General features: G+C 37.3%; 2 protein-coding genes across 5 annotated transcripts in view; one reads left to right on the top strand and one right to left on the bottom strand.

Annotated features, from left to right (window-relative positions):
* bmpr1ba (bone morphogenetic protein receptor, type IBa) overlaps positions 1–9,344 on the top strand; it is a 55,936-nt gene extending 46,592 nt beyond the window's left edge. For all 4 annotated transcript variants that reach the window (XM_079608296.1, XM_079608294.1, XM_079608295.1 and 1 more), the window contains 5 exons: positions 1,361–1,553; positions 3,443–3,740; positions 4,836–5,011; positions 5,455–5,585; positions 8,744–9,344. In XM_079608296.1, the coding sequence (XP_079464422.1) occupies positions 1,361–1,553; positions 3,443–3,740; positions 4,836–5,011; positions 5,455–5,585; positions 8,744–8,869 (924 nt within the window). In that variant the 3' untranslated portion in view covers positions 8,870–9,344. The remainder of the gene's footprint in view (positions 1–1,360; positions 1,554–3,442; positions 3,741–4,835; positions 5,012–5,454; positions 5,586–8,743) is intronic.
* A 5,100-nt stretch (positions 9,345–14,444) lies between these two features.
* The window catches only part of unc5ca (unc-5 netrin receptor Ca), a 157,167-nt gene continuing 148,851 nt past the window's right edge, over positions 14,445–22,760 (bottom strand). The window contains exons 15-16 of the mRNA XM_079606544.1: positions 20,891–21,069; positions 14,445–15,890 (exon numbers count right to left, since the gene is read on the bottom strand). Coding sequence (XP_079462670.1) covers positions 15,728–15,890; positions 20,891–21,069 — 342 coding nt within the window. The 3' untranslated portion in view covers positions 14,445–15,727. The remainder of the gene's footprint in view (positions 15,891–20,890; positions 21,070–22,760) is intronic.

The following is a 22,760-nucleotide window of genomic DNA, read 5'->3' as shown; positions in this document are numbered from 1 at the left end:
CAATCCAAAACAACAACATGCTTGCTCAGATGGTCTCCAGTTAGACCCTCTCATTCTCAGGGATTATGTCCCTGTAAAGAGTGTCTAACAAAGTCAGCAGATGTTGTGTGTTGTATGGAGCAAGACTGGGGATATGCCATTTATACACACCTGTTCTCCCGACGAAATGTTTGAATAATTGAATTTACAGTGGTTCTCCCAACATTTGGCTGCACCCTTCGTCCAGCCTCAGCCGTTGTGAGGCCGTGATTGACAACATGATCCACAATTGTAGCCCTGAAGTGGCTTATCATTGGTTGCAACTAGTAATGCTTCACACACCCCTTCGCATCAGTGAAAGTTGAGATTCACCTAAGATAAATTGTTCAATTTAGGAGACATTTTCAGAAAAAAAAAAAGATTAAATGTTTTTTGTAAAATTTGCTTGACAGATTTTGACAACTAGTTCAACATTTTTGTATGTAATGACTCAAGCAATGAAAGGAGGACTATTAGTTTTATATGGAATGACTATTCAGCATTCACAAGTATAGTTAATTTTGACTGACATGACATAAGCAAATGATAATGTTCGAAAACAGCAGAGAGTTGTATGTAAGCAATTGATGCATGTCCAAAAGCATTTGCAATTTGTTCGAAGGAATGAGAAACTGCTACTATGATGTGCACAATTGACTAAATGTTGTGGAGGTTGAACTAACTGTTGTGCAAATGTAAATAGTGATGTGAGAAATGCACCAAAGCGACTGAGAAAAACTGTAATATGTTTCCTTGTAATAATGTATGATTTGCAAAAATTAAAACTGCTGCGTCTGTTTAGATTAGAGAATCAAAGTGTATGTGTGTTGTTCACACGCTACATAATGGCCAAGCATGCGCCCTTAAAATAGCATCTGAATAGCATGCGCCACTGTCTTTAGACTGGGTTTTTCCTGGTCTGTGGCGGAATTGTTACTGAAACTGCAAAATAGCACCAGGAAACGTTTGCGCCAGAACACGCTCCTCTTTTCGCTGAACCGCCCCCCTGAGCGCAAGTTCATTCACTAATTTACCGACGTGCGTCTGTGGAGGGAAAAGTCGGCTGTGTGTCGGGTGCAAAACAGGAATGATACATGCGTCGGCGTACAAAGTCAATTGCGCTGGGTGCAGGATAGGGCCCGAAGTGTGAAATGTCTTCATACAATCTGTCAAAATAAAAGTTAAAAGCTCTCTATCTATCTATCTATCTATCTATCTATCTATCTATCTATCTATCTATCTATCTATCTATCTATCTATCTATCTATCTATCTATCTATCTATCTATCTATCTATCTATCTATCTATCTATCTATCTATCTATCTATATGTATGTCTTTAGGTGCAGCGCACTATAGCGAAGCAGATCCAGATGGTGACACAGATTGGGAAGGGCCGTTACGGAGAGGTGTGGATGGGTAGATGGAGAGGAGAGAAAGTAGCTGTGAAAGTCTTTTTCACCACAGAGGAGGCCAGCTGGTTCAGAGAGACGGAGATATATCAGACCGTCCTCATGAGACATGAGAATATACTGGGTGAGACTTTCTTTCTCACACACACACACACACACACACACACACACACACACACACACACACACACACACACACACACACACACACACACACACACACACACACACACACACACACACACACACACACATACACACGCAGCTCTCTAATGTCGGTTAAAGCAGGTCACATGATGCAGGTAAACAAATAAAATATTGAATGGTTTTAGGAAATGTTTTATTTTGATTGAAATTTTAAAATGATTTATTTCATTAAAAATTTGTATGATTTAATTTATTATTCAATTTTCATCAAGTCACAACACCCCTGCAGTTCCCTCGTTAACCCCAGTTAGATGTTTTTAACTAAGTATAACAATGACTCTATGTTACGTGTGTGTGCAAAAGTGTGCCTTCGTGTAGCTAATCTTTGACTACAAGAGATTTGTGTGAGTTGATTTTATTTCATTTTAATGGTTTTACAAAATAAGCTCATGCAATTTACATATGAACGCGACCGAAGACGACGTAAAAACACACAGAGATCATCAGGTTTAGTTTCTGCTCTGACAGCCACAAGACCAGCCGAACGCTGTGAGTGTGTGTTAGAAATCAGGAATGGTGAGAGAACATTGTGTTTGGTGCGTTTTCCATCTTCAAACCAAACTTGGGTCTTCAGCCGACAGTTTAAATCCCGTCTGGCTAGCGCTCTTCTCATAATGTTACTCATTAGTTCAGTAGACGGAGAGTAGACGGTCTTTTGTGTCTGTTTGAACACACTCGGCCACATGAGCGTTTACACTGACAAATGTGTTTTCGACTACCTCTGGAAGTGGTGGAAAGTGGACAAGCTCAAAGCGATTTAGATCCATTTATTTAGCATCGTCCTCTTGTGATCCGATCCACAAAACGCATCTTAATATCTGATGTGATATTAGACATCAGGGCCTTGGAGACTTAACATCACAAACACAAAGAGAAGCACGTTGAAGTGGAGAAGTTGTAGTTCTGTATTTATTACAATATTTCAAATAAACCCTATAGCATAATAGTCTTTAAGTCTTATTTAAAAATGTATTTATTTTCTTTAGCTTTTGAATAAATTACGTTTGTTTTATTGTATGACTTTCATGTTATTATTTTGTAAAGCACTTTGGGGCAACGTCTGTTGTTTAAAAAATGTGCTATATAAATAAAGTTGCTTGCTTGCTTGCATAACAAATAAATCACCTATTGCACCTTTATTTACTGTGTTTCAAACAAATCTGATGTCGTGTCTAGAAGAGTCTTTATGCTGGTGCATGCTGGTGGTGACCTTGAAAATATTTCCCCTACAAAGTTTGTGAACCCCTGCGTTAACCCCAGTCCTCAGCATGTCCATGTTATCTGTCAGCTACTCATTTAACTAAATATTTTAGACATAGGAACTCCGGGGAGCATGTTTGAGTGATCACTCAAATTAATCAGTGAATTCAGTTAATTAAAATGAACCATCCCGTATAAATCAGGTCGCTATAATTCATCGCCGCTTGAGGACGTTCAGTGTGTTTGATCATTTCCTCGAATCACTCGGCTGTAAAGCACAATACAGTCTGATGCCACAAACAGCATTACTGCATCTTTCATGCTACGCCGCTGTTGTTAGCAATGCTATTTTCAAAACTGCAGAGCTACTGTCACGCAACTGAAGGATGTAGTGAAGTTAGCAGCATCTACTGTTATTTAATTACTCTACTGTAGTCAGCAATTACAGGAGAATGAACCGTGCACGATTGAACCGTCTTGATTAGCAGTCATTTCAAATTAATGAAGCTGATATCAGATTAATTATAACATTAAATGAAGCGTGGTCTTTCTCCGAGTATATTTAGTCTCACGCAGTGGTTTTAACCTCGGCGCCTCTCTCCTCAGGGTTCATAGCGGCCGATATTAAAGGCACAGGCTCGTGGACTCAACTCTACCTCATCACCGACTACCACGAGAACGGCTCCCTGTACGACTATCTGAAGTGCACCACCCTGGACAGCAGAGCCATGCTGAGGCTGGCGTACTCCTCTGTGTCCGGGCTCTGCCACCTGCACACGGAGATCTTCGGCACGCAGGGCAAACCGGCCATCGCCCACAGAGACCTGAAGAGCAAGAACATCCTGGTGAAGAGGAACGGCTCCTGCTGCATCGCTGACCTCGGCCTGGCCGTCAAGTTCATCAGGTACGACTACACTCGCGGCTCGTCTTTACTCGTCTTGCTAATCATCTTTGCAGCCAGTTCAAATATATTATTTGAAATATTCATATGAGTGATTGGTCAAAAGTGTTCCCAGAAGTCCCTGCCTGGAATTTTACAACTCTTTTGTAATTATTATTTTGTTTTTGTTTAACTGCTGATATTTAGTACACAATTTTGGCTGATTATAACTTTATTTTGAATTTTGCTCTATCCGTATTATTATTGTTAGATAAAACCCAAACTATTAAAAATAAATAAAAATAAAATAAATTAGATGTAAAACTTGACCAAATGAAAATAAAATCAGTTTAAGGTGAAGTACTGAAATTACTTAATATGAAACTAAAATAAAGCTAAATATAAAAAAAGACGGGAGCACTTAAATTACAAACAATTTAATGAATGCTGAAAATATAAAAATGACAGCTTATTCAAAATAGCAAACACTATAATAGTATATAAATAATATAATATCACTGGCACACATTATATATGGTATATAGTAATATATAGTAAAGTGTATTGTAGCTAACTACTTTATCACAAGGATAGCTTGACTGTAGTTAAACTACTTATTAGCTTGTAGCTTAACAAACTAAACTCAAAGTAGCGTCAACAACTTTTCAACCCACAAAAATCATTTGAACTCTGCTGAAGATTATATATGCTAATAAAAGAAGCACTATAGATGTCAGGTGTAAACAATAGTCTCAAAGTCAAACAATAGTCGGGATCTATATGCAGATAAAAGGTGTTTAATAGCTCCAATCATGAGAGATATCCATAACTTGACCATGAAACACATGATATGAAGTGCAAGCTCAAGGCCTCGATCCGTAACCACATGACAGTCACACGTACGAACAAACTATAATCCACCCCAGACAAGGGTTAAAAACCTGAGATAAGAAACACCTGGAACTAATTAACATACACAGAAAGAACTACAAAGACCATGACAAGAACTACAAAAGAACATGAATGTCAAATTACAAAATAAAAGACATTACAGAGTACAGAATCCTGACACATCAAGATTGAAATACTATATTAATGCTGTTGTGTCTCACTGAACAGCGACACTAATGAAGTGGACATCCCACTGAACACACGTGTGGGCACCAAACGCTTCATGGCTCCTGAAGTTCTGGACGAGACTCTGAACAGGAGCCATTTTCAGTCCTACATCATGGCAGACATTTACAGCTTCGGCCTCATACTGTGGGAGATCGCCCGCCGAAGTGTGTCTGGAGGTACAGATCTGCCTTTCCTTAAATATTACAATCAAGTGCAATTACAGATTTAATTTAAGTGTCAACATGTTATATATTTAAATACATTTCATTTAATATTTGAATCTGTAAACATGCTGTGGAGCACCGGTGACCCATTTCTGTTTTCTTTTATATTTACTGCTTACGTCTTTAAAATAAGTCTTTATTTTATCTTGACAAGCTATACATCATTTGAAAGGTCCAAGTCTTGCAGTTTTTGATTAATAAATATTTAATAGTGAGTGTTAATAATCTCTTATTTTTTGTCAGGAGGTATGCAAAATCAAAAAGTCTCCATTTGCTCATCATTTAATTGTTGTATAAAAGTTTTTGTTTGTTTGACGTATAAGAGGTTCACTTTTGATTTTAGAGAGATCTCATTTATGTGTGTGTATTGATTGTTTTTGTATATGTTTCTGCAGGTATCGTTGAGGAATATCAGCTGCCGTATCACGATCACGTTCCTAATGACCCATCGTATGAAGACATGCGAGAAGTCGTGTGCATCAAGAGAATACGGCCGTCCTTCCCCAACCGCTGGACCAGTGATGAGGTACAACACTAATCTACTCGCTCTTCACACTGATGTCATTACTTACAGGGATAGTTCACCCTAACAAACTAAAATTCTGTCATCATTGAACTCACCCGTATGTCTTTCCAAACCGTAAGACTTTCGTTTATCTTCGAAACACAAATGAAAGATCTTTTTGATTAAATCTGAGAGCTTTCTGTCCCTCCATTGACAGCAACACAACTACCACTTTAATGCTGAAGCGGTTTCGTCCAACTTTTCTGATGAGACTCGATCACTTTATATGATGAACAGATTGAATTTAGGCTTTTATTCACATCACATTCATCAACTCACACACCAGTTGTGGTAAACGGAAGCTCAGGCACATTTGAGCTTCAGCAAGAACCAATGAGGTTAATTCTCGTGTTTATTTTATTTTATTTATTTATTTATTTCAGGTTTATGTAACAGGGACAATACACACTAATAATACATAAATAAATGTACAGTGTGCCAAAATTAGCCAAAAGGCTATTTTACATCTGCTGTCCCTGGACAGATCTTATTATGTCACACCTATAAAATACGCATCATGTTTCAGCTTCAGCAAGAACCAATGAGGTTCATTCTCGTGTTACGCATCACGTTTGAGCTTCAGCAAGAACCAATGAGGTTCATTCTCATGTTACGCATCAAGTTTGAGCTTCAGCAAGAACCAATGAGGATCATTCCCGTGTTACGCATCATGTTTGAGCTTCAGCAAGAACCAATGAGGATCATTCTCGTGTTACGCATCACGTTTGAGCTTCAGCAAGAACCAATGAGGTTCATTCTCGTGTTACGCATCATTTTTGAGCTTCTGCAAGAACCAATGAGGATCATTCTCGTGTTACGCATCACATTTGAGCTTCTGCAAGAACCAATGAGGTTCATTCTCGTGTTACGCATCATGTTTGAGCTTCTGCAAGAACCAATGAGGTTAATTCTCATGTTACGCATCACATTTGAGCTTCTGCAAGAACCAATGAGGTTCATTCCCGTGTTACGCATCACATTTGAGCTTCTGCAAGAACCAATGAGGTTCATTCTCGTGTTACGCATCATGTTTGAGCTTCTGCAAGAACCAATGAGGTTAATTCTCATGTTACGCATCACATTTGAGCTTCTGCAAGAACCAATGAGGTTCATTCTCGTGTTACGCATCACATTTGAGCTTCTGCAAGAACCAATGAGGTTCATTCCCGTGTTACGCATCACATTTGAGCTTCTGCAAGAACCAATGAGGTTCATTCCCGTGTTACGCATCATGTTTGAGCTTCTGCAAGAACCAATGAGGTTCATTCTCATGTTACGCATCACATTTGAGCTTCTGCAAGAACCAATGAGGTTCATTCCCGTGTTACGCATCACATTTGAGCTTCAGCAAGAACCAATGAGGTTCATTCTCATGTTACGCATCACATTTGAGCTTCTGCAAGAACCAATGAGGTTCATTCCCGTGTTACGCATCACGTTTGAGCTTCTGCAAGAACCAATGAGGTTCATTCCCGTGTTACGCATCACATTTGAGCTTCAGCAAGAACCAATGAGGTTCATTCTCGTGTTACGCATCACGTTTGAGCTTCTGCAAGAACCAATGAGGTTCATTCCCGTGTTACGCATCACGTTTGAGCTTCTGCAAGAACCAATGAGGTTCATTCCCGTGTTACGCATCACGTTTGAGCTTCTGCAAGAACCAATGAGGTTCATTCTCGTGTTACGCATCATGTTTGAGCTTCTGCAAGAACCAATGAGGTTCATTCTCGTGTTACGCATCACGTTTGAGCTTCTGCAAGAACCAATGAGGTTCATTCTCATGTTACGCATCACGTTTGAGCTTCTGCAAGAACCAATGAGGTTCATTCTCGTGTTACGCATCACGTTTGAGCTTCTGCAAGAACCAATGAGGTTCATTCTCGTGTTACGCATCACGTTTGAGCTTCTGCAAGAACCAATGAGGTTCATTCCCGTGTTACGCATCACGTTTGAGCTTCTGCAAGAACCAATGAGGTTCATTCTCGTGTTACGCATCACGTTTGAGCTTCTGCAAGAACCAATGAGGTTCATTCTCGTGTTACGCATCACGTTTGAGCTTCTGCAAGAACCAATGAGGTTCATTCTCGTGTTACGCATCATGTTTGAGCTTCTGCAAGAACCAATGAGGTTCATTCTCGTGTTACGCATCACGTTTGAGCTTCTGCAAGAACCAATGAGGTTCATTCTCATGTTACGCATCACATTTGAGCTTCTGCAAGAACCAATGAGGTTCATTCCCGTGTTACGCATCACATTTGAGCTTCAGCAAGAACCAATGAGGTTCATTCTCGTGTTACGCATCATGTTTGAGCTTCTGCAAGAACCAATGAGGTTCATTCTCGTGTTACGCAGCACGTTTGAGCTTCTGCAAGAACCAATGAGGTTCATTCTCGTGTTACGCAGCACGTTTGAGCTTCTGCAAGAACCAATGAGGTTCATTCTCATGTTACGCATCACATTTGAGCTTCTGCAAGAACCAATGAGGTTCATTCTCGTGTTACGCATCACATTTGAGCTTCTGCAAGAACCAATGAGGTTCATTCTCGTGTTACGCATCACATTTGAGCTTCTGCAAGAACCAATGAGGTTCATTCTCGTGTTACGCAGCACGTTTGAGCTTCAGCAAGAAGTTTGTTCTCGCGCATCAAGCAGGGTCAGTTGAGCTACTTTTTTATGTTCACTGATCATTGTTTAAATGTGAATAAAAGACTAAATTCAATGTGTTCATCATATAAAGCGATCGAGTCTCTTCAGAAAATTTGGACTAAAACACTCAATTCATATGGATTAGTTTTATGATCTCTTTATGAACTTTTTGAATCGTCAAAATGGTAGTTGTGTAGCTGTCAATCGAGGGACAGAAAGCAGATTCCTTTAAAAGTTTCTTCATTTGGGTTTCGAAGATTAATAAAAGTCTTACGGGTTTGAAATGAGGGTGAACTATCCCTTTAAAAAACACACACACACAACTGTGGTCTTCATGTTTACATTTTTTATTTTTTTTGTCAGTTATTGATTTTTTTTTTTCAAATATCACTATTTCATACATTTAGAAGGATCTTTATCATTAGTCCCTGGTGTGGATGTGCTTTAACAGCTGTCGTTGTGTTTGATTTCAGTGTCTCAGACAGATGGGGAAGCTCATGACGGAGTGTTGGGCTCATAACCCCGCCTCTCGGCTCACCGCACTTCGCATTAAAAAGACGCTGGCCAAGATGTCAGAGTCCCAGGACATTAAAGTCTGAGAACGGCCCGAAAGCAGCACTGACGGTAACCCCGAACTCACCGCCTGCAACGGCCCGCCGTGGGTTCAGTCGTGAGTTCTGCCATGCGACTGACTCACCAATGGCGAAAGACGCCAGAGATGTTCTGTGGTCAGAGCTCAGATATCCAGGCCTGGGGAAGAGACTGCTGGCCGCTCATGGACGAGCACCTGCAGACGGTCAGCGGGACATCCAGCCAGATGTCCGGTGTCCATTATAAACACTTGGGCTTTAGCTCACGACTCCCTTGAGAGAAGTTTTCTCCTTTCACAGTCTGTTCAGCTCGTACGTACATGACGATGATTTCGAACTCGCAACAAGTGTGATGTTTGAAATGAAAGTCATAAGAGCCGCGGCTTCTTTTCGGTAGGCTGTGCCTTATTTATTGTGTAAATTACTGTGTAAAAGAATGAGAGTGAAGCATCAAAGTACTTGAATAAAAGTTCTAATAACACTGAAGTTTTTTTTGTTTGTTCGTTTTAATTTTTTCTGATGCAAAATCTTTTCGAGTCAAATGTTTGTATAGTGCTTCATATAATACAGATGTTTCAAAGCAGCTTTACAGTTCAATTCTCTAAAAAAAGACGATAGTGTCATTATTCAGTTGAAGTCAGTTCAGTGTTGATTCAAATTAATCAAAAATGTACATAGACTTTTATTTTGAAATAATTTGCATCATTTCAGAATGAGCTACACATTTGACTGGGTTCAGAAAACCAGCAAAAATATTTGTGTAAATATTTTTACATAACGCCATCCTTACATTGTCGTAAACGGTCAGGTTTTCAGCATTTGCTCAGTCTTCAAATATAAATACCTCTTCTTAAAGCATCAATTTCAATGTTAAAGAAAGCAGGAAATTCAGATGAGTAAATGGTAAATCATAATTATTACAAAATAGTAATAAAATAATATTGGTGACAAAACATTTAATTATAACATGGCATAAATATGAGATAAAAAGTTGAAACTATGAAACCTAAAGTTATAATTAAAGAGAAAAAGAAGAAAAGGAAATTATAACATTATAAAAATTAGACATGAAAGTTGAAATTATGTCAATGAGATAACAAGGTAAATTATGACAAAAGTAGAAATTATGATAGTAAGACATAATTATTGCAAAAAGTAGAAATTGTGGCAAACGTTGAAAATAGAAAAATTATGAGATACTAACAAATTTAAATGAGTCGAAATTATTTCAAAAAAGTTTAAATTATGAATTATAAAAAAATGTTTATCATGATTTTGACTGTTATATATATTTTTTTTCCAGAGCACAGAACAGTTTTCTACACCGTTGCATTGGCTGAACAAAAATAAAATATGGTCCAAATGTACAACCAAAGGAAGCTTTATTGACTCAAACAAAACATTTTAGAAAAATTAATAAAATCCTCTTCACACCTTTAAAAATGTAAGCCTCTCTTTTGGTGCTAATGGTTAATGTTTGTTAGGACAGAATATTACAAAGTAATCTCCAAAAAACACACTTTCAGCATTGATTAAAAATATAATTTATTTAAAAAATCCTTTACATACATTTTATACAGCGGACATATTAGTGTTTTTTGATTGCTATTTTAATGAAGCTTTATTCTATGGATTCAATCCTCTCTGTACATGCAAGTCATAACAATGCACATCTGCCAGCGGTTCTGCCATTGTCCTGCACAGAAGCAAACGTTGCATAGTTGGCACAGCATTTACACCACACAGAAACACTCGGCGCTCTTCATCCTCAGAGGGCTTTTCTGACACCGTTTTGCTCATTAATGGGCTTTTATTTCCGCACAGATCCTCGCCGTGGATTGTGGGAAATGGCAGTCGGTTGGAGGCTCTTGCACGTCAGTGAGACTGCAGACAGATCACAAATAATGAGCCCTGTGTTTCACATCACTGCGAGCACATTTACAAGCACACCAGCACTCGCTTCTACTGTAGTGTGACCAAGTTATGCAGAAACATTAATGCATCAAATACGCCAGCTGCTCTGCACAGCGCTTGCATAGACCATCATCAACTGTAAACCACCTAATCCGGCTGTGAACACATCAACAACTTTAGGTCTTGATAAAGATGTCGCTGATTTCCTGCAAATGGGTATTTTATCTTTTGAGTTGACATGAAATCAGAACACATTTTCCTGGTCCTAATGTAAGGAAGCCCATTGGCTGAAAAAAAAAAAAAAAAAAAAAAGTGCTTTTGGTATATCATAATTATAACCAAAAAATTCATAATTCCGAAAAAAAAGCCATATTGATGGTTGTCAAAATGATGACATGGCATAAGTCATAAAAACATTATAATAAAAGAAGAAAATAAATTATAACATAAAACAAAGTTGAAATATGACAGTCAAAATTACAAGTCCATAATGATAAAAGTAAAAATGATTATAGTAAGCCATAATTATGACAAGTTGAAATTATTACTTTAAATTTTCATTTAAAATTTTTTACAATTATGAGATACTAAGTCATGACATACATTGAAATTATGATACAATCTTTAAATAAAATGTATCATAATTTTGACTGTCATAAAAATGGAAATTAAAATATTAAAAAAAAGTTCAAAAGTAAAAAAGTTCAAAAGTCAAAATTGTGAGTATAAAACAATATAATAAATAAGCAATAAAATAATGAGATAAAAGTTATAATAAAATAAAAAAGAAGAAAAAAAAGAAATTAAAACATTCAAAAAGTTTAAATATAACACTCAAAATTGCCATATAAAAGTTACAATTATGAGATACTAAGTCATAATTATGTCAAAATTGAGTTGAAATTATGATCAAATGTACATTTATATTTTTAATCATAATTTTGACTGTCACAAAAGAAAAAAATCTGTAAAAAAGAAAAGAAAAATAGAAACATGACAGTAAAAATTATAACACTAAGTCATAATGAGATAAAAAGTCAAAATAAAAGTCAAAATGTTGACAACATCTTTATAACAAAAAAATATAATAAAAGAGAAAAGAGGAAAAAACATTATAACATTAAAAAGTTTAAATATAACTTTTTATGTCGTAAGTACAATGTCATAATTACAGCAAAAGTGGAAATTATGATAGTACGGTCATAAATATATATATATATATAAAAACAAGACAAGTTGAAATCTGACTGTCAAAATTCTAACACTGTCATTTTCATTTTTCAATTTCATTTTCACTGTAATTTTTTTTTGTCATAATTATGATTTACCAAAGTTTTCTGACGTGGCAGAAATAGTATGGTGAATGATTAATCAGTCAAAATTATTCCCAAGAAAAAAAAGATAGAGCGTAATAATACCTCGCTCCGCCTCTGAAACATCTTTTCTTCTGGCTGACATCATCGAAACAATCCTTAAATGTCACAAGATATTGTGCATGTAAATATGATCAGATAAACTCTACATTAATACAAGCAAATATATTCCAACTTTTTCTTCAGACCTATGAATATCAAATCTCTTCTAACAGAACAGACTCATATCGCCGAGTAACCCACACATGATACACATCCTTATATTAATCATGAAGTATGTTCTAATTGGCTGCGACTTCAAGCCTTTATGTATAATAATAACGCTGCTTTTATAATGCATTATATATAAAGGCTTTAAGTAAAGTGTTACCAAATTTAACATAACCAAGCTTTCCACCAAAAGTTACTACAGTTATAGTTACTATAATAAACCTATGGTAACTTGCTATTGGCCTTCACGGTCATAAAATAAATGAAAATAAAACAAAGACTGATTTTATTTCAAGACATCAGTCCAGTATGAACAACAGCCCCTTTCACACATACAGTCTTTAATTCAAATAAAAGTAAAAATGCATAAAAACACTAACTTGATGAGATTTATACTTGGTTTTAATAAATAGAACATTACATATTTAGATGTAAAAATACAAAATAGAATTGTATTTGGTTTCTCTTTTTATGTAACGTTTATTTAACCAGGAAAATTAAGTGTAACAGGGACATAAATGTACATTTTATATATATATATATATATATATATTAAAAAAATTTTAAAACACCACTGCACGGCACTGATGAGATCTGCTTTGGGCCAATCATAACGCTCGTATGGAGACGGCGCGATTACTCCGCCCGGTTTAAGGCCCTTGCACACTGAGTCCAAAATTCGCATCCAAATTTTTTGCACGTTAAAAAAATAAACACGACCTCATGACAATCACGCTTACACACTGCCTCCGAATCTTTCGTCCGTCATAAAAGTGTTACATTTACAGTTAAAGGTCCTTGCACACCGAAGGGGTTTGAGTCCGAATAAAGTCTGAAAGAGTCTGAAATTTTCTTATGTGTTTTTTCGTATTCGTGATTCGGTGGCTCTGAATTGTCAAAACACCTCTCAAACTGCTTGCTACGGATGCGAAAAACGCAGAACATCGACCCGATCCCAAAAATTTTATGACGGACGAAAGTTTTGGAGGCAGTGTCTAAATGTGATCGACATAACATGAGGTCGTATTTATTTTTTAACGTGCGAAAATTTCGGAAACGAATTTCGGACTCGAGGTCCTTCCACACTGAGTCCGAAATTTTCGTTTGCGTTTTTTCGTATTCGTGATTCGGTGGCTCTGAATTGTCAAAACACTTTTCAAAAACCATTCAAAATGTTTGCAACGGATGCGAAAAACGCAGAAAATCAAACCCAATCGAATTTTTTTTATGACGGACGAAAGTTTCGGAGGCAGTGTGTAAGCGTAATTGACATAACGTGAGGTCGTATTTATTTGTTAACGTGTGAAAATTTCGGACACAAATTTCGGACTCAGTGTGCAAGGACTTTTGTTCAGTCTATGGGTTTGAGTCCAAATTTCTCATAGGCTTTTTTTCGTATTCGTCGTCCTATAAATTCGTCACGCACAGAAATCTTGAACACTGAGTCCGATGCGTATTTATTAATCCGTTGCGAAAAACTTTGCATAACAATACAAAATGGAGTCTTCAAGCAGAGGATGATTTTGTTGTCCTCTATCTTCTTAAAATTTCCATCTAAAGATTTCCACCTCCTTATCAAGGAGCAGCGGGATTATCCCGAGCGAATCGAAGTTTACTTCATGATGTCAGTGGCTCAGTTTGATAAGTCTTTATATTCCGTGTCTTTGTGTTCTGCACTTTGTTTGTCATACAGTGCTTTGAGAAGTGGATCGCCGTGTCAGACAGATGTAAACCCCATTCTGGATTTTGGCGTTCGCTTGTACGGTTTCTCTGAATTGTCAAAACATCTTTACAAAGTGATCGCAATGCAAAAAATGTAACATGATCCGACATTTTTTTAAAATTATGGATGAAAGTTTCGGCGGCAGTGTAAAGGTCCTTGCACACTGAGTTCGAAAGTTTCGCATGCGTTTTTTCGTATTCATGATTCGGTGGCTCTGAATTGTCAAAACACCTCTCAAAATGTTTGCTACGGATGCGAAAAATGCAGAAAATCGAACCCGATCCAATTTTTTTTAGGACGGACGAAAGTTTCACAGTAAGCGTGATTGACGTAAGGTCATATTTATTTTTTAACTTGCGGAAATTTCGGACGCGAATTTCGGACTCAGTGTGCAAGGACTTAAACGTGATTGACAAAATGTGGTCATATTTATTTTTTTTACGTGTGAAAAATTTGGACGAGAATCGTGGACTTGGTGTGCAAGGACCTTACGTGCCGCTGCTTTTTAATAGTTTTTCTATGTAAATATTCGTTAAATGGACATCTTTGACTGGCGCCGCGTTTCGCAACTTTTTCATCGTGTGGCGATCGAGGCCCTGCTTTCAGTCATCAGTGCTGCGGCTCTGCGATTGGAAACTATAACGTGTTTTTCTCGTGACTGACATTCAGCGGTATTTTGTTGCTGATGTGTGAACGGTCTCTTAACAGTAGAACGGCGTTGTTTGTGTGAACGGCATATTCGTGCATTTACCGGTAAAGTCATTCTGGTAATTTGACGGTAATTTCCTGGGATTGCTGTGTGAAAAGGGCTATAATAACTGTTGTATCCATCACAATCTGCCAGAAACTAGACCACCATGGGAAGGTTTTTTTCTTTTTTACACAAGGGATCAATTGACTCTTTTTAAAATAATGCGTATAGAGTGAAATGCATGAATGTTGCGATGACACATTGATGCACAACAGACACAGCCCATGCAGAACGCGTGAAGATCATTACAGTGTGACGTGACATTGCATTTTCCAGAAAATCAAAGAGCAACTTCTGACGTTCTCCTCAAATCCCTGCAAGTGCTCACCTGCACTTTTGTTCAACAAAGCAACACGTATATTTCACGTCTTCGGACACTGCGTTACAAAAATAATACAATCCTAATCAGATCTGAATGTTAACCGGATTTTAAAGGCCACTTTAAGGTACTCTGTAGACACACTAAATACTGTATTCATGTCTCCAAATATTATATTACACGAGCGCGTGTTGTTTCTGCAACCACTAGATGGCACCACAAATTCCTGCAAAAACGACCAGTGAAGGAGACGGGAGATGATGTGGGAGATTTCTGCACATGAGGACCCTGCGCGTGCAAACTGGAGGGTTTTCCAAAGATTTTGGTTGCTTAAAGTGTCTTGACCCTGTTCCTGGTTCACCTTTGACCCCCAGCCCTGCATTCAACCCCAAATGGGCAGCATCCGCGTAGATGGACAGCAGTGCCGCACGTTTCCATGGAAACTGAATAAGATGCGAAAGGTCACGGACTCTCCTCCGTACTGTCTGGGGTTTGATCGTTGTTTCAGCTCGATGAAAGTGGCAGCTCAACTTGAGCTCAATTATCCTCAGCTTAGACATCACCGCCATTGTAAGGGTCATTGTTCCTTCGCCATGGCAGCGATGCTGTTGTCATGGCGACCCATCTCCTCCAGAACCGTGGCGAGCTGGTTGAGGTTGCCGTGTGGGAAGTGTTGAGCTTCCCAGAGGTCCAGAATCACTCCGGTGGGACTCGTCTTAGTCGCAAAGTAGTTGAGATACCTGTAGGGCGGGAGAGATGAAACACACTGAGGTGGGCGGCGTGAGCACAACATACATATCTGTGATTTTAATTAACTAGGTTGTTTATTTTCTTTTATAATCCAGTAAAATCTGGTTTGACTTTCTCTTTTTATTTGGAACTTAAATAACAATAAAAAGTGATTTATCAATGACATGGAAATGAAACATATTTGGACTTCTAAAGCCACACTGTAAAAAAATATTGTCATGATTTGTTATCACAACTTTTTATCTTTTGTCAAATCAGCTTCGATAACTAGTGTGGAGAAGATAACATACTATTTTCAGTTTCTGTTTATTAAACCATTTTTCTTCATTGTATTAACTCAAATTTTTAATTACAACGAACTCAAATTTTTAAGGCAACAAGGTACTTGCTTTAAGTTAAAGCAATTTAATTTAATTTTTAAGTTACTTTTTTTTTACAGTGCACTTAATCAGACATACAGTATGATCAGCTAAAGAGACACATAAGGAGGAAAAACTTTTTTCCCCAATACAATACGGCTATACAATAATTATAATAATAATAAAAACGATATATATATATATATATATATATGACAACTAATTCAATAAACAAATATAATTTCTTTATTTTCTTCTACAACAAAAATAATGATTATTATTAATTGAAATATTTGTTATTATTTAAATGACTTAAATGAATATATAAATCAAGAAATATATTACTATTGCAAATGCAATACTATTGCACTGCAAAAATTTTTAAATAATAATAATAATTATTATTATTCAACATAAATGTTTATTTTATTTAAATCAGAAAAAGGTAATAAATAAAGAAATGTAAATACAAAGAATGCAAAAAGTGAACTCAATCTCGGCGCTCTTTGTGGACGGTTCAGCTCATAAGAAAAAAAACTATCCAAGGCTCTTGAGTAATTTGTTTTTAGAAAAATATAAAAAGCCTTTATTTTTTCATGGCTTAGATATTTTAAAAAACAGGAGACAAGGAACCGCACACCTCCGCGCTGCAGCCGACTCTTCATCATGTACACCGGAATAACAGAATACAGGCTTTTATATTCTGCTAAAAACAAATTACTCGAGTGCCTTGGATTGTTTTTTCTTATGAAATAAAGAAATATATTACTAGTGCAATAATATTACTGCATTGCAAATAAACAAGTATTTATTATTATTAATAATAATAAAAATAGTCGTTTTTTGTGTCTCAACCCCTTGCGGCGCCTGATCTCAACTGATGACTGATAACATTGAGGTTTCTGATAATCTACTGAAAATGTATCAAACAAATACCAAAATTTATGTCGGTTTTATTTCTTTGCTTTCAAATATTAAACCATGTGGTTTTTGTTTAGGTGAAAAAACTGTGAAAAAACTTTCTGATCACGGAAATGTAAAAAAAAAAAAAAAAAATGTAAGTGAATTGTATGTGATTAGTACAAACAATGCATTTTCATGAAAATAATAAAAGAGAAAATGAAAAAAATGAAATGAAAATGAAAAACCATATGCAAAGCATAAAGCAGTGATTATAAACCTTTTTGACTTGAAGACACAATCACCATCCCCCCCATACTGCAGAAATATTATGTCTCTTAATTGTCTATTAAATGATGTTCCCATCTGCCACAATAATGTATTGACTTGGACATGGGCGTCAGTTTGGTTTGAAATGTGCTGGGTACAGAGACGCATTCATCTTTTTTTCTTTTTGGCGAAGGTCCACATAACATAAAATATTCATTTTATTTTATTTTATTTTTCGTGTTCGCATTTATGAGGAAAAAACGATGTTACGGACGTGACGGTTCTCGGTTATGGACGTGACCGCTCTGAAATCAGCACTACAAGATGCTTTAAAACCTTCACAGAGACATCAAACAGAAAGCACAAAGCCTTTCCTTAAAGTTCGTTAAATTTAGTTTTGTATTAATTGAAACTTAATTTTAATCAATGTTTCATCAACCAATTCACCTTTGGCTAAGCCCCGCCCCCCTTAGTTACTGTTGCTACGTCCGTCAACTTCATCTGGGCTCTGGTTTGGTATCAACATGGCTTATGCTGTGACGGCTCTTCCTGCTGAAATGTTATCAAACTTTTATAAAGCAGCAAATAAAGTGTCCGATAGAAGTAGGCAAAAGTGGCTGCAGTGTGCGTTTGAAGGCTTTATTCAAGACATACCGGTGAAACGCAAGCAACAACAAGGCATCCAAATAGAGGCAAAAACATAACGGTCACAGTCAACAAATGAACCACCGCATATCCTAATCGAGACGGAGGCTGTGACTCACAATATCAGGAGAAACACTGTCATGCAAAGCTGGGTAGTCTCTATTCACTTCTATAATCGTTATTATTTATATTTACAAAGCAAACGGACTACGCGAGTATAACGTTGTATTTATAAGCAGCGTGTGCTAGCGTATCAACAATTAGGGCAGAGAACCGAAATCATAACCTAAACCAGCATAAAACTGTCTAACTATAACTTCACAGTAAGGTTAAAAGCTAAATGTATCTTAGAGCACAAAAGTGTGTTGTTGATCTTGAAGGGTTTCGCTGACTGAGGACGTCCACACAGTTTAATCCAAAGACGACACTTGTCATTATTTGACTTCGGTTTTGGGAAGGGAAAAAAACGGACACCCCCTCCAACCTCTCTGGGAAACACGTATCTGTTACAAATGCCCCAGGCACAACGTTTAACCATATTTGTGATAAAACGACGACGTAATAGCCTGCCGAGACCAAAAATATGAGACGCCTGTGTTAAAGTCAATGGAGCGCTGTGAAAAAGTGTCGGACCTCTGTGGGAGCTCGTTCTTGGCTGCGCTGTGATTGGTCAATCTACATTCTAGGGCGTGGCTTAGCCAAAGGCGAATTGCCTGGATTTAATAAATAATAATAAGTAAAGCAGATAATAGATATCACGACGACACGGGCGCCGGCGCATGAACTGGAGCTCGTCTTATAAATGAACTGAAACTCAGCATAGACTACTTGCCTCACAGACCTGAGAAATATATCTATTATCTACAGAACGCTTGAAATCATACTTTTAAACAGAACATTTCAAAACTAAAGAAAACTATGTAATCCGAATGAAATGTGCATTTCTCTCTCACTACTGCGAAGATCGCGAGTCAGCATCAGCACCGAAAAATCCCCAAATCCCAAAACAAATTGTGATACGAACCGAATCGTGGGTTTGGTGTATCGCTACAGCTCTACTAGCAACACTAAAAAAGTGTTGGGTACAAAATGACTCATGACGAAATCTGGTGGGTACGCGTCCACACCGAAACCGACGCCTATGGACTTGGAATGATCTTCACTTGGGGTCTTTCTCTGTAAATATTGATGCATGCAAATCATTTCAATTAATTTGATTAATTCATGGTAAAATAAAACATAGAACAACTGAATTCTATATTTCTATAAGGTGCAAAACCCCTTAATAACAGCGTGCTGCTTTGTATTTGTTCATCACTTCATGTTTTCCCATCTTTCTCACGTGTGCATAAAGCAAATATATGTACCGTATGGCACGATCACATCATCCTGTGTTCCTCAAAGCTTAAACACACTACATGCCGTCTGACTTGAATGGAGAATGTCTGTGTGTTTTGAACAGTTTGCAGAAGCTCTGGAGATCTGGAGTCTGCGACTGATGAAGAACTTTGAGAGCCCGTCTTTCCACTTTTAACATCTTTCTTTTTTTTCCCAGGATCCTCCTCACTTTATCTCTCTACTTCCTGTCCCCTGTGAACTCCGACTCTCTCGTCTTCTGGCTCTTTCATGCCTGATGGTCCTCAGAGGTGAACAGCGTGCTCTCCACCTAAACTCTCTCTCTCTCTCGTTTGAAATGAGATCTCTCGTACTTTAAGCGTCCTGCAGTAACACCCCGGCAGAACTCAAACCATAGGGGTCCTTCGCCTTCTTTTGCCTTTCCGCTCTAATTACGTGAGCTGTGGAGGTGCAAGCGATGCTGCTGTTTTGAAAAGTTGATGTCAGAGAGAGTAAATCTCTCTTGCTATTCTCCAGGCAGACCCAAAAGAACAACAGGAAATTTCTCTTTTGCTCCCCTGCTGTTTTTCTACCGTTAATTTTCTTCAAACTCTCCTGCGAGATACTATTAGAGCAGATTTGTTTCGCTTCTATCATTTTTTTTAAATAAAAATATACACTGCAGTCTCAGCACATTGATGATAAACAATTATTCATACTAGGTATAAGGTTATATAAAAACCTTGACTTATTTATGTAAATTAGCATTGAGCTTCTTGCCGTGTTGCAGGGGAACTACTGTAGATGGTATATATATTTTTTTGAATTGTTAGCATTTATAATTTATTTATTTAAAAACGAAGCCCAGGAGCATGACATATGTATAGCTGGCATATAATTTTTTTTAAATAAGATAAAAACAAACCCTAATATTATTTGCTTCCAATATCTATAAACCACTTATAAATAAAAATCCAATATCTGCATATACAGATATATAAACTGATAACTGATATAGTACATTACAATTCAAATGTTTGGGGTCAGTATGACTTTTTTTTACTTTTTATTTTTATTTCAATACCTTTATTCAGGAAGGATGCATTACCTTGATAAATTTATCAAAGTTTCCACAAAAATATAACAGTTTTCAACATTGATAATAATAATTATTAGATGTGAATGATTAGAATGATTTCTGAAGGATCATGTGACACTGAAGACTGGAGTAATGATGCTGAAAATTCAGCTTTGCATCACAGGAATGAATTACATTTTAAAATATATAACACTAGAAAACAGTAAAGTAATAATATTTCACAATATTACTGTATTAACTGCATTTTTGATCAAATAAACGCAGCCTTGGTGAGCAGAAGAGACTCCTTCAGATTTGAACTCTAATGAAAAGTGACTTGAAGCGCTGCGTCATTGTGAGTGTGAACGGTTGCAGATGCAGTGTTGATGTGTGTAAATGTCACCTGTCCAGGTTGAGTTTGTGTGCCAGTATTCTCCAGTCGCTGCCGCGTGTGTGTGGGGCGTCCAGGCTGCTGCACAGTTTGGTTCTGGCGCTGACGGGGATTCTGAACGCGCTCGGGCCGGCCAGCACTGTGATACTGCTGCCCGGGTCCATCAGGGATGTGTCGATGCTCTGGACGTCCTGCAGAACACACACACACACACACACACACACACACTCCTTCAGATAAATGAAGTGTTTTTGTGTTTCTCACAGCCAGATTCACCCTTATCTGTAACTATATCATTTAGCAGATGGCTTACTCACACACACTGATTACAGGTTCAGTCCTGGAGAAACCTGAGATTAAAGTGATCAAGAGCTCAGTGCTGATGTCTGAGCGGGAAACAACCTTTCAGTGACCGGACTTTATCCACGACAAGTTCCCTTATCCAAGCAGAGTTACTTAACTCGTCTCTGAAGCTGTAAAGTTACTTAACTGCTGTAAATAGATCTGATCTTGGTTCCAGTACGAGACTTGGGACTCTTAGGATTTGAAGAAGTGAGCAACGACCCAGAACATCATAGATGAAATATAAGCAGGGCTTGACATTAATACCCACAAAATGTGTGTGTATTCCAGGAGTGGTGTGTAACGCAGTCACTCACACTAGCCACGTTGGCAGGTTGAATCTTATATAAAATGTGACCCTGGATCACAAAACCAGTCTCAAGTCGCACGGGTATATTTGTGGCAATAGCCACAATACATTGTATGGGTCAAAATTATAGATTTTTCTTTTATGCCAAAAATCATTAGGAAATTAAGTAGCCTAAAGATCATGTTCCATGAAGATATTTTATAAATATCCTACTGTAAATATATAAAACATGTTTTTCTGTGAGTGAATGCAGCACAATCATGAACATAAATGGAAAACTTTAAAGGAGATTTTCTCAATGTTTCGATTTTTTGCACCCTCAGATTCCAGATTTTCAAATAGTTGTATCTCAGCCCAATATTTTCATATCCTAACAATTTTTCGATACTGACAGCGAGTGACACACAAACCCGCCTCTCATCACTCACTCGTTTTATTTGCTCCGGATGAATATTATTGCTGTTACAAGGCTTGAATTGTGCGTATTGTGCATCATTTTACTTATTCCCACAGATTTTGTGCTCAAACACCCAAAGTGCAGCACACAAAGCCGCATCTCAGCGGTAAATTGAGTTATTTTTCTCAGCTTATTGCACTTAAAAAGTAAAATACACACAAAAAACTTGGTGAGTATTCACATAAACACAGTCAGTTATGTTTTAAGTGAACGTAAACAGAAAGAAAACGCATAACAGTTTAATGGGTCCGTTACTTAAAGTAACAGCAACCTAATATACCCGCCACATTATGAGATAATATTAAAAATATCTATATGGCAGTTTTTCCCTATGGTATCGATGTCAAAATTATGGCCAGTGAAAATGCTGAGTGGCTAGTAACTTTGGAAAACCACTAGCCACAGTGACTGGTGAGCAAAAAAGTTAATGTCAAGCCCTGAATATATTCTTAATATGAAGTGTACATTTAAAATGCAGTTATAATCGTGATGGCGAGTATTTGCTCATGACTTTGACAGTAATGAGTTTTAAATTCTTAAGAATAAACAGAGACTAATAACATTTCTGATCACTGACACGTGTCTTGCTATAACGTGTGTTTGTTCAGTTGTTCAGGCTGTATGTTCATGAAACGGCAGATTGAGAGTCCGTCACCCCGCAGAGTTTCGGCTGCTCTTATGGTATTTATAAAAGCTCTCACAGAACCAAGGCTGTTTCACTGCTGGAGATATACTTTGCTTCTTGGAAATAATATCGACTGACATTTCGAATG

The sequence above is a fragment of the Phoxinus phoxinus genome, assembly GCF_949152265.1.
Source record: "Phoxinus phoxinus genome assembly, chromosome: 3".
In the NCBI taxonomy this organism is placed as follows: Eukaryota; Metazoa; Chordata; class Actinopteri; order Cypriniformes; family Leuciscidae; genus Phoxinus; species Phoxinus phoxinus.
The sequence above is the reverse complement of the archived record's forward strand: the minus strand, read 5'-3'. Positions and strand labels throughout refer to the sequence as shown.